This window comes from Atta colombica, unplaced genomic scaffold, assembly GCF_001594045.1.
Source record: "Atta colombica isolate Treedump-2 unplaced genomic scaffold, Acol1.0 scaffold239, whole genome shotgun sequence".
Classification (NCBI taxonomy): Eukaryota; Metazoa; Arthropoda; class Insecta; order Hymenoptera; family Formicidae; genus Atta; species Atta colombica.
Window position 1 is genome coordinate 933,556 of NW_017259337.1, and position 15,460 is coordinate 949,015.

General features: G+C 36.9%; 1 protein-coding gene across 16 annotated transcripts in view; it reads left to right on the forward strand.

Annotated features, from left to right (window-relative positions):
• The window catches only part of LOC108688812 (bromodomain adjacent to zinc finger domain protein 2B-like), a 159,275-nt gene extending 146,457 nt beyond the window's left edge, over positions 1-12,818 (forward strand). For 6 of the 16 annotated variants that reach the window (XM_018195252.1, XM_018195256.1, XM_018195248.1 and 3 more), the window contains 16 exons: positions 1,812-1,877; positions 2,017-2,061; positions 3,694-3,747; positions 5,058-5,256; positions 5,411-5,530; positions 5,617-6,190; positions 6,427-6,646; positions 6,720-7,461; positions 7,519-7,800; positions 7,916-8,414; positions 8,688-9,033; positions 10,080-10,201; positions 10,283-10,424; positions 10,537-10,667; positions 11,466-11,750; positions 11,969-12,818. In XM_018195252.1, coding sequence (XP_018050741.1) covers positions 1,812-1,877; positions 2,017-2,061; positions 3,694-3,747; positions 5,058-5,256; positions 5,411-5,530; positions 5,617-6,190; positions 6,427-6,646; positions 6,720-7,461; positions 7,519-7,800; positions 7,916-8,414; positions 8,688-9,033; positions 10,080-10,201; positions 10,283-10,424; positions 10,537-10,667; positions 11,466-11,750; positions 11,969-12,146 — 4,005 coding nt within the window. In that variant the 3' untranslated portion in view covers positions 12,147-12,818. The remainder of the gene's footprint in view (positions 1-1,811; positions 1,878-2,016; positions 2,062-3,693; positions 3,748-5,057; positions 5,257-5,410; positions 5,531-5,616; positions 6,191-6,426; positions 6,647-6,719; positions 7,462-7,518; positions 7,801-7,915; positions 8,415-8,687; positions 9,034-10,079; positions 10,202-10,282; positions 10,425-10,536; positions 10,668-11,465; positions 11,751-11,968) is intronic. The other 10 variants (XM_018195250.1, XM_018195258.1, XM_018195261.1 and 7 more) reach the window with 6 other exon arrangements.
• The last annotated feature ends 2,642 nt before the right edge of the window (positions 12,819-15,460 follow it).

Below are 15,460 nucleotides of genomic sequence, written 5' to 3' on the forward strand. Positions count from 1 at the left end.
TGTTACATTTTATATATCCTAGGTAAAACGACACGATAGCTTTAATATTTTATCAGCTTAAGCGACGGTACATACGTACCATTGATATAATATGTGCATACATAGGCGAGTATTGCTTGGCTCCTTGCATGCTCGGCTGAAATTTTTTCACTTTTCCACGTATTCTTCTATTTCTCTTCGATCTCTGTTCATCTTGTATAATGGTGTTGATTTATAACAGTTTACGCTCTCTTATTATCTCACACAATTGACTCTTTTTTCTCCTATTTATATAATAATTAAATATAACTATTTCAATTCGTGTTTTTGCTATCGAATTCGCTCTCAAATATTTCACGAGCGATAATATTTCAGTCTTCGTTATGCTTGGCTGCTGTCTCGACGTATACGCGTCACTTTCTTGGTGGGGTTTTAATATTAAATCGCATGCTTTTACTACTCTTTTTCTCTCTTTCTCTCTTTGTACAAGGATTTTTTACGAGGACCTATTGCGCTAATTGAATATGCAATGTTTATCGGTATGTAGAAACTGAGCGTGCGCTATCTCACGACTGTTACGATGAGTCTAGTATATCCGATAATAAAGAATCCACGAGAGTGCAATAATCGGATCGCCGAGTCGACGAAAACGGAAGTAAATTACGGGCATTTAGCAGAGTAGATTCAGATTTTTAGCATGAATATAGCCGGGAAGGATGCAAAGATATGATTTATAATCTCGAAACTCTAATGTAGTCTATTTTTCATTAAGGGTGCAAACTAATAAAAGTAGGTTGTTCTTTCTTTAAATTCAAAATGAACTTTATCAGAACTTCAATTTGATATTTAGTTAAGTATCCGAGATTTATTATTAAAAAGTTACGGCGCCTTCCTAGGAAATCTGCGTTGAAGAAGGTTCGGCTTCAAATAACAAATAATTGGCATTAAAATATAAATGCACCCGTACTAACTTCCAGCTATATTCCCGAACTTTAGAGTAGTGCTTAATCCCTGATCTGCGCTATTTAGACAACGCTTTCCACACGTAGTCGAATCACAATTACACTGTGAATATCACGAAATCAAAACCCGAGGAAAGATTATCGCGGATGGACAACTTATATAGCTATTCGTTCGATTGCGAATTCAATAAGGATCCGTTTCTATTCGTTCAGAGAAATGTAAATAATTGCCACATATATCAGGAAGCGGAGATCGAGATGGTCGCTTTAGAAGTCAATTGCATTAATTTTTGTTGAATATTTTCATAAGAAAAATAATGAATAATTGTCAATAAAAATTCAAGTCAGTCAAGAAATCTTGAAAATTATATTGCATTTTTATAATAATTTTTCTCACATTCTATATATGCAATGTATAACTTTTAAAAGTTGAGTACTTCTGAAAATTATTCTTTGAATTATTAAAAATAAAGCCTTGAAACTTTTTTAGACTGTATATATCCTGTATGACAGTTTTCATACATTCGCTTCTGAAATGTAATAATGAATGTCAAATTTACAAGAAAACTTTTAATAATTTACGTTTTAATATAATCAAAATAAAAAAATGATCTTTATAGTAATAAAATAGCTTGTCTTGCAAACCTCTCGATCATTGCTATGAGAAATCCAGTAGGGCATATGGTAACTTCAAGCTAATTAATCAATTATCAGTACCGATAACGGAAAAGTTTTCGTTGCTAAAACAATGCCTTTTTCTCTTGTCGTAAATACCCGAGCGATCCCGCGAACGAGAACAAAATTACCTAAGTTTTCTCTTTGATAAACATGATTACGGATGCGAGTGACGTGTGTATGGCGTATGCGCAGGCACGAAAAAAACGGCAGGAAGAGGTGGAGAAGATCCGACTGGAAGAACAACAAAGGAAGCAACAGGTAATTCAACAATAGTTACTATGTTAATGCTCGACCCTGTTCTTCTCGAGTCGTCTAAAGTTAGATGTAATACGCGAACGAACGACTGCCGCGCGATATTATTTCTACAGTTGTATTAAAGAGTCTTTTAATTTCTCAGGAACGGGAGCTGAAGAGGCAACAAGCGGTTATGCTGAAGGAACAGGTGAGTTCTTGTCTTAAAACAAATCATTCTCTGCCAATCGTTTCATCGCTGTAGATTAGCGTGAGTGTGCGTGAGTGTGTCTCTCGTAGACGTAGAGGTGCTCTGTTTTACTTTTATCGTCTTCATTCGTCGTTCTTCATTTATTTTTACGATGAGAACTCAAACTCCAAGCAAATTAATCTTACGTTACGTATCGAATTAACCGGAAGGCAGAAAATTTTATTTATCAAAAAGCGAAATAATATTTTAAATAGAATAAAAACACATGAAGCGGAATATTTTTTTTACGTGATAAAATTTATTAATTATCATATCTCGGAAAGTATTTTATTTATTAGTAGTAAAGATTTCATGTAAATTGCATGTAATTTTTTAGTAGGGATGTTTGAATAGAATGTTTGATTTTAAACTCTTTGAGTGTAAATATTCATAGATTTTTGCAAAAGATTTACCTCTTATTTAAACTGACTTAAGTATTAATAGAAATATAATCTCAAATTGAATTAAACATATTGGATTTTTTAAATGAAAAGTTACATTAGTTACAGTTTCTGAAGAATTGCAATTCTTTTCATCGTAATCTTTTTGCATTTTAGAAAACGCGTTTCCGATCTTAAAAAATAGCACGTTGTACGTTAACATTTATTCATGTCATTGTTCTGAAATAACTTTTTGAAAGTTAGGAGATCGTATGTGTTATTTTAATATTTAATATAGCACAGTTATTGAATAAGGAATAAAGAAATTAATTACGCAATCAGATATATACGAGGAATGCAACGCTATTATTTTACATGTTATTTCAGTGATTAAGTTCTAATTTACATTGTAGAATATTCACTTTGAATAATTTAACATTCTGTGTTTCGGATCCACAGCTCTAACTCATTATTTATATTACCAATATTCATCGAAAAGTAAAATTGCTGATGCGATTAATATATCATTTTTGGGGAAGTGTAATTCATTACATATCATACGCGGGATGTTCATTCTTTATCGCAAAAAATGAATTTTAACTATGGATTACCTGATGAATTTCCAGTAAAATTTTTTAGCGAAACTTCAGTGAGAATCCGAATAATGGAAGTATACAATGAAAATTAAAGATTATCCGCACAAATAAAAAACTTTTAGGACAGATAAAACTTCAATCTCTTATTTTCAATAGACTCTAATAAAAACTTGAATTTATTACGAATTATATTACTAAGACATTTAATTACTTTAAACACCAACCATTTAATATTTCATTAAAAATGTAAGTTTGTAAAGTTTTTCTATATGTAATAATTTTAAATTTGTGTTTAAAAAACATTAATGATTCTACTATGATTGGATGAACATGCTGTCGCGAAAATTTACAAGGATGAAGATGAAACATCCCGTAATCACTTATCGCCCTTGCTTTACCTTGAAATCGAAACAGTCAGTCCAACATAACATTGCCGCGCATTGCTCAACAATCTTGTCGTGAAAAGATCGATCGCGCTGCCGATTTCGCGACACGATTTAATTCTGTGGCAGTCAAATAAGTAGAAAACATCTACTATAGAGAGCGAGGGAAAGATTTGTTAGATTGAGTGTGGCGGTTTGAGCACTAGTGGACTGTGGATGTGTTTTGTGCCGCAGATGTACATGCAGGAGCTCACCAAGCAGCGCGAGATGCTCTACACCGTCGAGCTGGTATGTCACATACCCAATCTAGCGTCTAACAGAACGGCATTAATAACAGAACGAATTAGCGACTTGCTCTCGCAACTAACTCGCATCAGCTCTGCGTTACATCGCAAACTGCGGCGTGCATAACGAACGGCTATGCGTTACATTCCCATCAAATTTCTGACGTGTGTCAATTCGAGATCTATCTAACGACAACGGCTTGTCGGATTACGTCGCGGTTTATATGTATCGTTCAACACCTCGGCATACTGTACTTTTGTCCGTAACGCAATAATGTCCATTTCTACCAATGTAGAATAGTTTTAATCTTGATTTAACTTACTTCCTTATTTTTTTCTAATTTTAAGAATTAGAAAAAAATAAAGAGTAAGTTAAACTGAGATTAAAATTAATCTATACGTGGGTAGAAATTGATACAAACTCGCTTACTTAATCGATCTGTATTTGCTTCAGCTTTCACAAATCATTGCAGTTCATAAGCTTACATACTGTAAAAAAAAAGCACACGTTTCGTATTTCTGAGTTCAGTGCTAGGGAACCGAAATTTTTCACTCGGTTTCGCTATATGATGATGTATTTGGTAGAAACTTCTTTCGAAAATTTTAAGAATTGTAGGATTGATATCTAAGGCTAAGGGAGATATTTCGAGTAGCTCGGGCAGCCGCTAGTTCTGGTTTGCTAGAAACTGCACGATTTTCTGCGCACTGTAAACGTAAAAGGGCGATTTCCGCCATCGACGCGTCGTATTGTTCTCCTATGATTATCAGTGCATCCGTTTAACAATACTGTTCGTAATGTGTAATGCGTGAGAGAGAAATTTGGGACGGTTGTAGAGTTTGGCCCATGCGTGACACAAATACAAAGTGGAAAATCACGGGAATCGTACATCAACTTGAATAACTGAGTTATAACTAAAATCCCCGTTTCTTCAAACATTTATATTTATCAAAAAAATACGTTTTTAAAAAATACGTAAATTTTCTAAAATATAACCGTTCTTAGATTTTTTACTTAAAGTTTAAATTTTCTATTGAAAATTTTTGAAGTTTAATGAATAATAATATTTGTAAAAAAATAACTGTGATTTTCCACTTCATACACCCACCCACACACACACACACACACACACACACACACACACACACACACACACACACACACACACACACACACATATATTGCGCTTTATTGACAATGCACAACAGAAAATTTAAATACACTCGCAATTTTGTCTTGATTCAACATTATCTGCATGAGCGCGTGCCAGTTAATTTTTTTGTGTGTGACTGTAACACGATCAACGATGACCGCAGGAAAGAGAAAGAAGGAGGCAGCATATGGCTCTGGTACGAGCACTAGAAAATCGTCGGAAGATGGAGGAGAAAGAGAAGAAACGCTTGGAGGCCAGGGCTGAGAGAATAGCGACGAAGGAAAAGCGGGCGGAACAGAGAAGAATCGAGTTGGAGTTAATCGAACAAATTCGCAAACCCGTAGAGGATATGGAACTGACAGGTATGTGAAAATGACTGATATTACGCGATGAAAACATATTGCCCTTATTACATCACATAGCGAGCTAAGAACTTGGACGCCAAGTTCGTGCATTTCTGAATAACGAGAGTTTTAGATTAATGTGATCTTTAACTAATTCTAACTAATCTTTTAGATCATAGACCACTGCCAGAAGTCAAAAGAATACCTGGACTTAAGCTCTCCGGACAAGCATTCGCAGATATCGTCATGGTCTTCGAATTTTTGCACAATTTCGGGGAGACTTTAGGATTCGGTGAGAACATTTTGTTTTACATCTGTCAGAATAAAAACCATTCATCATTTTATTCGGCATTCATTGTTATTATATATTTTTTGCAGACATGGAATCGCTACCGAGCTTGAAAAGTCTTCAACTTGCCCTTCTCAATGATGAAGAAGCTGAGGAGGAAATGCTGTCAGTTATGACACATCTGTTGGTATGTGCTATTGAAGACCCAGGAATTCCGCAACCGGCTAGACATACCACAGGCTTAGGTCAAAGTTTGCGTCAAGCTGACATCACTCACGCCAACATCAGTGAAGTACTGCGTATTTATTTGTACGCGAACGCAACCGGCGAAGTAAAGGCCCTGACAGGGGTGTGCCTTGAACGTGAGCGTGACAAGAAATTTGCCGATCATCATCAGAACGGCGGCGATTACGCTTCAACCTGCTCGGGAAAGAATGCGCAGTTCTATGAGCACTTACATAACAACGAAACATGGAAGATGTCGGAAAGATTGCGAGACAAGCCTTTCTTAGCGTTGAATCCGACACATAAAGCACAGATGCTCGCTTTCCTTTGCAATGAGTTATTGCAAAATAAGGCTGTGATCAGACAGATAGAGGGTAGCCTCGAGACGGTAGCTCAGCTGAGGAAAGAGAGATTCGTATTAGATACCAAAATCAGAAAGTAAGTTGATGAAGAAATAATTGATTAAAAATTGATTAAAAATTAATTAACGGAATAATAATATTAAAAGCTATCATAAATCTAATAATATTTTTTTATTATAAAAATAATTTATGAGAGAAGCTACATTAGATTAGAGAAGCTATATTAAATTAAAGAGAATCATTATTAAATTATGCTTTTTCCTGTCAGATCTATGTTTTGATAACATTGTCTATTGTTTTCTGTTTATACAGGCTTAGACAATTACATAGTCGAAAAGTCCGAATGGAAGCCGTGGGTGTCATTGTTAATAAGATTGGCGATACGATCACCATCGAGAAGAAGGAAGGTGAGGAAGAAGGCAACACTACGTCTACTGCCGTAGGTACGACACCTACACCAGATGAAATTCATCATGAGGACGAAGTAGAGGACATGTCTGAAAACGAGAGTGAAGGCACTCAGCCAGAAGAGGTATATTTTAGAATATTGATTTGATCTTAAGTTAATTTGAAGATTTGATACTTAAAGAAAAATTCTTATTTAGGAGGAGGATAAGAATTTATCTGGAGAAGAATTGGGTAAGAAATTGGATAAATTATTGAAGCAATCAGAGGAACAACTACAAAAGTTGAACAGCTCTTCGAAGCAACTCCGTGCGCACATATTCGGCCAAGACAGGTATTGGAGGAGATATTGGGAATTAGCATGCGCCGGCGGCATTTTCGTGGAAGCTATGGAGAGCGCCGAACCGGAGGTTCTCGACCTCCAAGCTGAGCTCGACGAGAAGTATAAAAACATGCCGATAGAGGAGAAGTCTGAAGTAAAGCAAGAGGGCGAAAGCAAGAATTCCGAAAATCGCGAAAATGAAGCACCAAACGAAGTTAAGGCTGAAAAGAAACATAATTCGAGCGAGCAGAATGAGAACATAAAATCTCACGGGGATAAGATGAAGTCCGAGGAGGTCAACTGTAAGAAGGAGCCTGTACAAAATTGCGGCTCGGAGAATGTAAAGGAGGAGAAGAGAAATAGTGACGATAGTACAATGACAGATGCGAAAACGAACGTCACATCCGAAGAAATAAAACAGGAGACGGAGGTGATTAATACAGATGTCGACATGAAAGAAGAAATGAAAAAGGAGAATGAAGAGACGGACGAAGATATGACGAAACCACTGAGAAAAACGATGGAGGATAAAATTGTTGAAACAATACCGAATGGCGACAAGTTCAACCACGTCAATAATCTACACAACGGGAAAGAACTCAACGGCTCCTTTATTTCCAGTGAGTTTCTATAAATCTTTATTTAGGACAGACTCTTCAACATTTTTAATTAATTAGTTATGTCGATTATTTCAGACAATAGCAATGCCGAGCCTAATTGGTTTTCCATCTTACCACGTGAAACGTGTGATACTCCAGGACCTAGCACTAAGCAAATCTTTGGCATAGCCGAGCCGACTGAGCTCAGAATCCCAGTGTTTCCACCGCCCGCTAGTCCGAGTTATGATAGATGCGATAGTCCAGCACCCCTGATATTAACTCAAGATGAGGCAGCACAGCTAGAATATTTGAAAGTGCACGGTTTACCGCCTCCTGGCGAGGCCAAACCGGTATCAAAAGGTAAGCCGAATTAATTTAATGAATATTAAAGTAAAAGTATGCCCATGCAAATAATTGTATTTTCTAAGTTTCTAATTATATATAATTAGAATAATATATATGTAACTTTATATAGATCTGAGATATGGTTGGTGGAGGATAACAGACGTTGACACGTTCCAAGAACTTCTCGAGCATTTACATTCCCGCGGTGTGCGCGAGAAAGAGTTAAAACGCACAACATGGGCGACGATGGAATCCTTCTTAGCCGTTACCGGTAAAATTAATGTTGATCCTGGTAACGTCTCCGCCACGGAACTTCAAGCAGAACCAGATGATCCCAATACGCCAATTCCAAAGCCTGATAATCCGAATAATTGGGGCGAGCAAGTTGCGCTACGAGTAGATGCTCAACTTTTGGAGCAAGTGGAAGCGCTTGAAGATAAAGTGGCTAATGCTAGCATGCAAGTCAAAGGTTGGAAGCTACCGCCGCGAGCGGGAACTGAAGAAGCCGAAGAAATTGAGAAATTGAATGAAATGGAAAAGATTAGTGCAGTCGAGCAAGCTCGGCAAAGGCTACTTTCTTTGGAGGCAGCTATAGAAAGAAGATATTTAAAACCACCTTTAGGTGTTTGGTAAGATAAATTTTCTACATTATTTTATTTTATTTATTGTATATAATAATTATGTCTTGCAATTTCTTCATTCAGTAGTAAAAAGAAAAATTATGATTTCATATTTCGCAAGAAAAATTTATAAAAGTGACAAAATATAAATGATTCTTTTTAAATAAAATTTGTGCCTTCTATTATCATTGTTCAAGCATTCAATTAATATTTAAATTAAATTTGTCGAGCAAGAGGTTTACATTTTAATTATATTTTAATTTGGTGTTGGTAATTTTATAGCACGGGAGATCCCAATTTGGCAGCCCTCAAGGCGGAACAAGCAGCAGCCGCTAACGCAAACTCGAATAATTCTGAGCAGAATAACCAGACACCTGCACCGCCAGAAGAAACAACGCCACGAGGTCTGAACACCTGGCGGGAGGCAACGGCACGAGCGCACACGTCGGCGCAACTCGCTATGGCACTCTACATGCTCGAGGCTAGCATCGCTTGGGACAAGAGCATCATGAAGGCTGTGAGTCTAACAACAGCTAGAAACTCGGTCTGCGCCAAGCTACGAAACCGCTGCGTCTCACTCAAAGCTACCAATCAGTACAAACAGCTATTGACTACTTCTCAGACCTCTGTGGGTATTCGCACTAACTTACTAACCAAATCATCCTTTGCTACCTCTGCTCCCGATACCTTTGTCCCTTCCGTTGAATGGCTTACAGAGAGTGTACGTCGCTTCGAATGGATATCGACAGGTGTCTACTCGATCCGATGACCAGAGCCTTAACGATCGTTTCTCACGACAGTATTTTTACAATACGTCCGTTTCCATTCTTATTCTCCAAAATTCTGTATATCACATGTGCGAACAATATGGCAATGAAATTTGCATACATCCGTTGGATTTCGCTCTGTTTGCGCGATACCTGAACACACTTGTTCCACTTGTATTTATTTATATGGATGCCGTAGATATATTATAAATAAACGCGCGTCCATCGATGATGTCCATGAATATTGGAACACATAATGTTTATATACATAAACCATAACGAAAATATACGTTAAGAATGTACATTCAATGGTGGTCAGAGTCTAACGTAACGGTTGCATGCAAAACTGCCGCTTACTGTTTGTTTGTTTTTTTGATAAACAATTTATTTTTTAACTTTTATGTTCGCATAGCTCTAGTTCGCTTTTTCACATTCTAGCGTTCAGAAAAATTCCATTGTCGTCATTATGATTGATTTACTGTTGCTTATGTTTGTATTATTGCACGCATTTAAGTTATTATAATATTTATTATAATATGAGTGCATACAGCATAGATTTTGTGATTTATCTTATGATGTGTGATAACCAAAAATATCTTTGTCTTATTATTTTATGAATATTTATTTAGAATATTTATTAAATTGATTCTAAATTATTTTGGATTTGATTTATTACACATAGATCTTATTTAGCTTATAATTAGCTTTTTTGCATCATTTTTAATTGTATTTTTGCGCTTTATTAATTGAATACATACATTATCTATACTTATCTAGAGCTTTATTATTGCTTTAAAAATTATTTTAAGTGCTCAACTAACAAACTGCTATAATCTTCATGCTATTTTAGCCAATGATTAATTCTCCGTTTTCTTTTAAATGAGAAGTTCATTTATTTTGGTTGCAGAATTGCCAGTTTTGTCATAGTGGAGACAACGAAGATAAGCTGCTGCTCTGTGATGGCTGTGACCGTGGCTACCATACTTATTGTTTCCGTCCAAAAATGGAAAACATTCCTGATGGTGATTGGTGAGTAACGCTTATATATATCACATTCTTGTCTAGTTTTATTTGAAGCAAAGAGTTTTAAGTATTCCTTGTTACTTCCAGGTATTGTCACGAATGTATGAACAAAGCAACAGGTGAACGCAATTGTTTAGTGTGTGGAAAGAGAGCGGGTAAAAATCTGGTCCTATGCGAACTCTGTCCTAGGGCTTATCACACTGACTGCCACAATCCTGTCATGCCAAAAGTAAGTAATTATCAAAAATACGTCTCTATAAATAGTTGAAGATCTCATTATTTAACTAAATTAAAGACGTGCTACAAGTATAAATTTTGTATATAATATATTTTGCTTACAGATGCCACGAGGGAAATGGTATTGCTCTAATTGCCACAGTAAACAACCAAAGAAGAGAAATAGTAGTCGAAGGAGTCATACCAAAGGGGGAGGCACCAGAGAAAGTGAAAGTTCTGATCATCCACCAGCTAGGTGATTACGTTAAAAACAAACAAACATTGTCAAGTTGCTGGCTTAATGACGTTTCATGCGAAGTATATTAGAAAACAGCTATAATGAACGATTTGATAATATTCATCGCAACCGCAAATGGCGGACAAGTATTATTCCCGATTGAATAAAGTAATCTCAATACGAATCTAACTCTGTATACGAAAACTATCTGTATACACTGTACTCATGCGTTTACCTACTTAATCCTCGGCCCGTGTCGTAATACCGCCGAGAATTTTTGTCGTCTCGAGGAACTTTTCCTTTCATGCAGGGTGTTCTATAAGAAGCTAGATCTAATATTTTTCATTCTTTGAAGGTGATTGTAACTAATAGATTTTCCCGAGTGATTTGCGTTTCTTCAGTGTCTTATCCCAAGTTTCTACGGGACACCCTGTACATTCATGATACATCGTTGTTGTCTAGTGTATTTGCGATCGCCGACTGTGAAATAGATATTTTCTCAGAAATATTCATCGTAACAGTAGAGCCGCCTTCAGGTCGTGTATGATGAGTCGGAAATAAAAACGAGAGAGCACAAGAGGGCGAAAAATAGAACGGAAAAAGTAATAGAACGAAGTAGAGAACGAACGAGAGACAGAGAGTCAAAGAGAAACGCAAATAATTCATCGGGAGCAGCGTACCCGTCTCAGCCGGACACACGATCGAATCTTATGCAATTCGTCCTTGCGCATTCGTCCAGAGGCTTTTATGACGGGAAACCTCCTGCAGAACGGAAGCTAATCGTGCAAATAATTTCTCTGTTGTTTTGCGCCGCAGTCCAACGCCATCAACGGCATCGAACACGCACGTAGAGGATGTCAGTTCGTCGGAACCGCCGACTCCTACCGCCTCACCACGGAAGGAGGGTAACAATCGGACGCTCACGAAGAAGCAACAACGAGAGCTGGCGCCTTGTAAGATACTCCTCGAACAGTTGGAACAACAGGACGAGGCCTGGCCATTCCTCCTGCCGGTGAACACCAAACAGTTCCCGACCTACAAGAAAATCATAAAAACCCCCATGGATCTCAGTACGATTAAGAAGAAGTTGCAGGACTCCGCGTAAGTTGTCCAATACGCGCCAGCGATTAGTTAAGTGAACGTACTATCTTTAGCTGCCTTTCCTCTCAAAAACTCTTGGTCTTTAAAACAGACCTAATAGATCTAACATACACACACATATAAACTGATCGCAAAAAAAAAAACTCTATTGACCGATCGTCAACCTTGGTCGGCATTGGAAGGCTGAAGTTTTTCACAACGAGTGCTTCTCGATGCAGGTACAAGTCTCGCGATGAGTTTTGCGCCGATGTCAGGCAGATGTTCATCAACTGCGAGGTATTCAACGAGGATGACAGTCCTGTGGGCAAGGCCGGCCACGGGATGCGCAGTTTCTTCGAAATGCGCTGGACCGAGATCACCGGCGCGCCGCCTCCACATCCACAAACGCATAGCTGAGGTTCGGTACGTTCGCGCAACACCTGCAACAGCTTCGCTCACTTCTACTATTAGGATATGCGTCGCGTCATTGACGGTCGTCGAAAGGGACTGATCCACCCTCTACCACTTCACTTCCAAGCATTAATCGGCCTCGTTCTAGCGGCCAATCGAATTTTCCATTGTAATAGTAATTGCTGTGAACGCGGGTACACACTCGCCTATTGTATCATCCATTCTCGCTGTTCATCACTTACGCGAGTGCGTTTTTCTCGCGTTTCATAAAAATGCTCTAGTACTTGGGTATACTGTGACACGAATGTCTCGTACTTCATTTCCTTGTTAGCACCTATGACGCGATTTTCGTCAAACTTACTCATTGTAAAGTATTATAGCGAGATGTTCTAAGCCGATCGGACATTCGGCTTCGGTTTAACGAATATTGATAAAAGTGTCGAGATTTTGGTCTCCGATAACAAGCATTTCTCGATGTGATTATTCAGCTAGAAGCATGCGCGCATCGTTTCGATCTTTGTCGATTAGGAGCGATGCGAATGGTCATTGTACTTACCGATAAACAAGTGAACATTTGCCTAAGCGACAAAAGTGTAATTTGCGATTGTATTATACGGGCTTAACGCCGACGTATCGTCGGTAAAAGAAATATTTTGCAAAGTAATAAATGTGAAAAAGAGAGAAGTTATATATGTATATATAAATATATAAATATGAATATGAATATAGTGTATATGTATACAGAATCTATATACATATATTGTACACATGTCACAACATACATACTTGCAAGCGTATATTTGCCCACGGATGAGCACGATAAGGGTATTATTCGCTGTAGAAGTAGAATAGACAAAACGATGAACGAAGTTAATGTTTCAATTTGTAATACGACAATATAGATAGTTAGAATAAAATTATTATTAATTTATAATAAGTATGATTACGACTATTAAATCAATAATAATTATAAAAAAAACTTTATTCGTTCTCTTTGCAAAGATGATCGAGCAGCACTTATGTCCAATGAGAAAAATAAAGTTTTTTTTATAATTTGCAAGTAAGACTTATTCCCGACTATCTGGACTATCCTATTACAAATTGAAGAAAAGATCTTAACACCGTTTCGCAGAATCAATTTGATTTCTTACGTTCTTTGCATTTAGTGTCAGGTTTTGTTAACTTGTGAATTACATGACAAAAGACGCATGATGTATGCAGAATGAAACTATTCATAACATAATGAAGAGAAAAAATATTCATATTTTAACACATCAGTATTCTAAGACAAGGATATATGTCTTTACTGTGATTGTGTTGTATTGATTCGCGGATATTAAAACTCTGTCAAATTAATAAGTATAGGATCTACTATTGTAACTGCTGTTACTTTTGTAAAAGAAGAACGGTTATTGTAACGTAGTCAATGATTATTCCCTATTAATTAATCACACGTCGTATCTTGTGTATCCCATGTTATGAACGATACGTTGAGAACTTTACTCGTAGAAAAAAAGTATCAAATTTCTCTAATTTCTAGAATAGTTTCTAGAATACTCTGTCTGTTTGATTTTATGCAACATGTAATGTCGTTTGGAATAGTATACGTTGCATGTATAAATCCAAAATCTTCCACTGCCGTTAGAGAGATTCGCATTGCGTTAAGCTCGTCAACCTAATATTTATTATTTAGAGATTATTTTAACTGATTTTGTACGCGGAAATGTTCGTTATCCGCAAAAGTGGCAGCATCCATCTAGCTTCCTATTTTTCGTTCATCGAGAGTGTCATGAAAGTTCCGAATCAACGCAACATATACACAACAAAATTAGACATGCAGGAACAACGTTATCATTATGTGTCAAGCCAATTAGGGCGTCCGAAAATGCGATTAATATAAAAATGATTTAAATGCAATAAGAATGCATTGCATAATGAGCGCCTTTAAGGGAACGAATTCTTTTTCAGAAGTAACGCGATTGTGTTTTTGTCGTCCTTGAAAAGCTAGGTTTCGTAATTGCACCGTGCGTGCGTAGTATTATTATTATAATGTTAAGAATTATATATTTGCAATTTTACCCGCGTCGAGCTTGACGACGCGGTGTAACTCGCGTCGGTTTTCTTCCATCAGCGCAGAATTTTCTAAGGACGATTATCTGTGCTCGATTGTCGAAAGATTTTTCGAAGTATCGTTGCAGTGTCGCCGTAGAATGAAACGCGAAGGGATAGTACATCGCTCTGTGAATGATAGATTGTCAAACGGCAGCGAGTTTCTTCGATTAATAAATGTGGTATATTTGTAAGTATAACCATCTTACGCGAGACGGTGTCGATGATGTAACAAGAACACATTAACACTTGTATCTTGTTTTGTAATTGATGTACATTATTGCTCGTAATAGCAAAATAGTTGGTAATAGCGAGAGAAACCCGGAGGAAAGGGAGTTCAACCGTATGTAACATGCTAAATGCTTACGGTTTAAGGAAAAAGGAAAAAAAAAACATTCGTAGCGTGTAAAAGTATTAGATAAAGTATAAATGCCAGCGGAGGAGCGACTACGAAGTAATTAATTAATATTGTTCAGGGTGTGATTGAAACAGAGCGTCGAGCGTTCAGTATCGTAATTTAAGAACGAACATCCGGTAAGATCGTTGACGAGATTGCGCGATGATTGTAAATTCCGTGGCGTTTCAATACGTCGAATGCTAAGAAACCAGCAATTTGTTAACTTCTTTTTTTTTTAGAATTTGCTGATGAAAAGAAATTTAAAAATTTTTTTTTTAATTTCGAATACTATGATTTTAAGAATCTACAAATTTAATTATTAGTGATCATATCTACGTTTGTACAGCATATAGATTTGAGACACTCGGCGTATTAATTTGCAAAAATGATGGGCAATTTTATTGTTTTTTTCCTGTTTTGTCTCCGCTTTGTTCTTAATTGCGTGTAATTTTAACTTTTTCAGTAAAAAAAAAAAAGAAAATCGTTATTAACTTTTCACAACATACAACGAGAGACTGCAATCGATTCATGTATGTACAAGTTTACTGATATAAAGAAAGCGCAGATTGTGGGGCATTTTGTCGATCTTACCGATTGTTCTTCGGGAGGCACCGGCCGTGCCACTAGGAGCACTGCGCCTCGCACCGTCATACAATAGCCGATACGTTTAGACATCTCATACATTCAAACAACAAAACCGACACACAACAGAAACAAATAATTTTTTAAAATTTAATTATTATTTAAATAGTACAGTTACATTGTTAGTACGAATAACGACGCTTTTTATACGAATTTTAGTTTTTAAACGTCG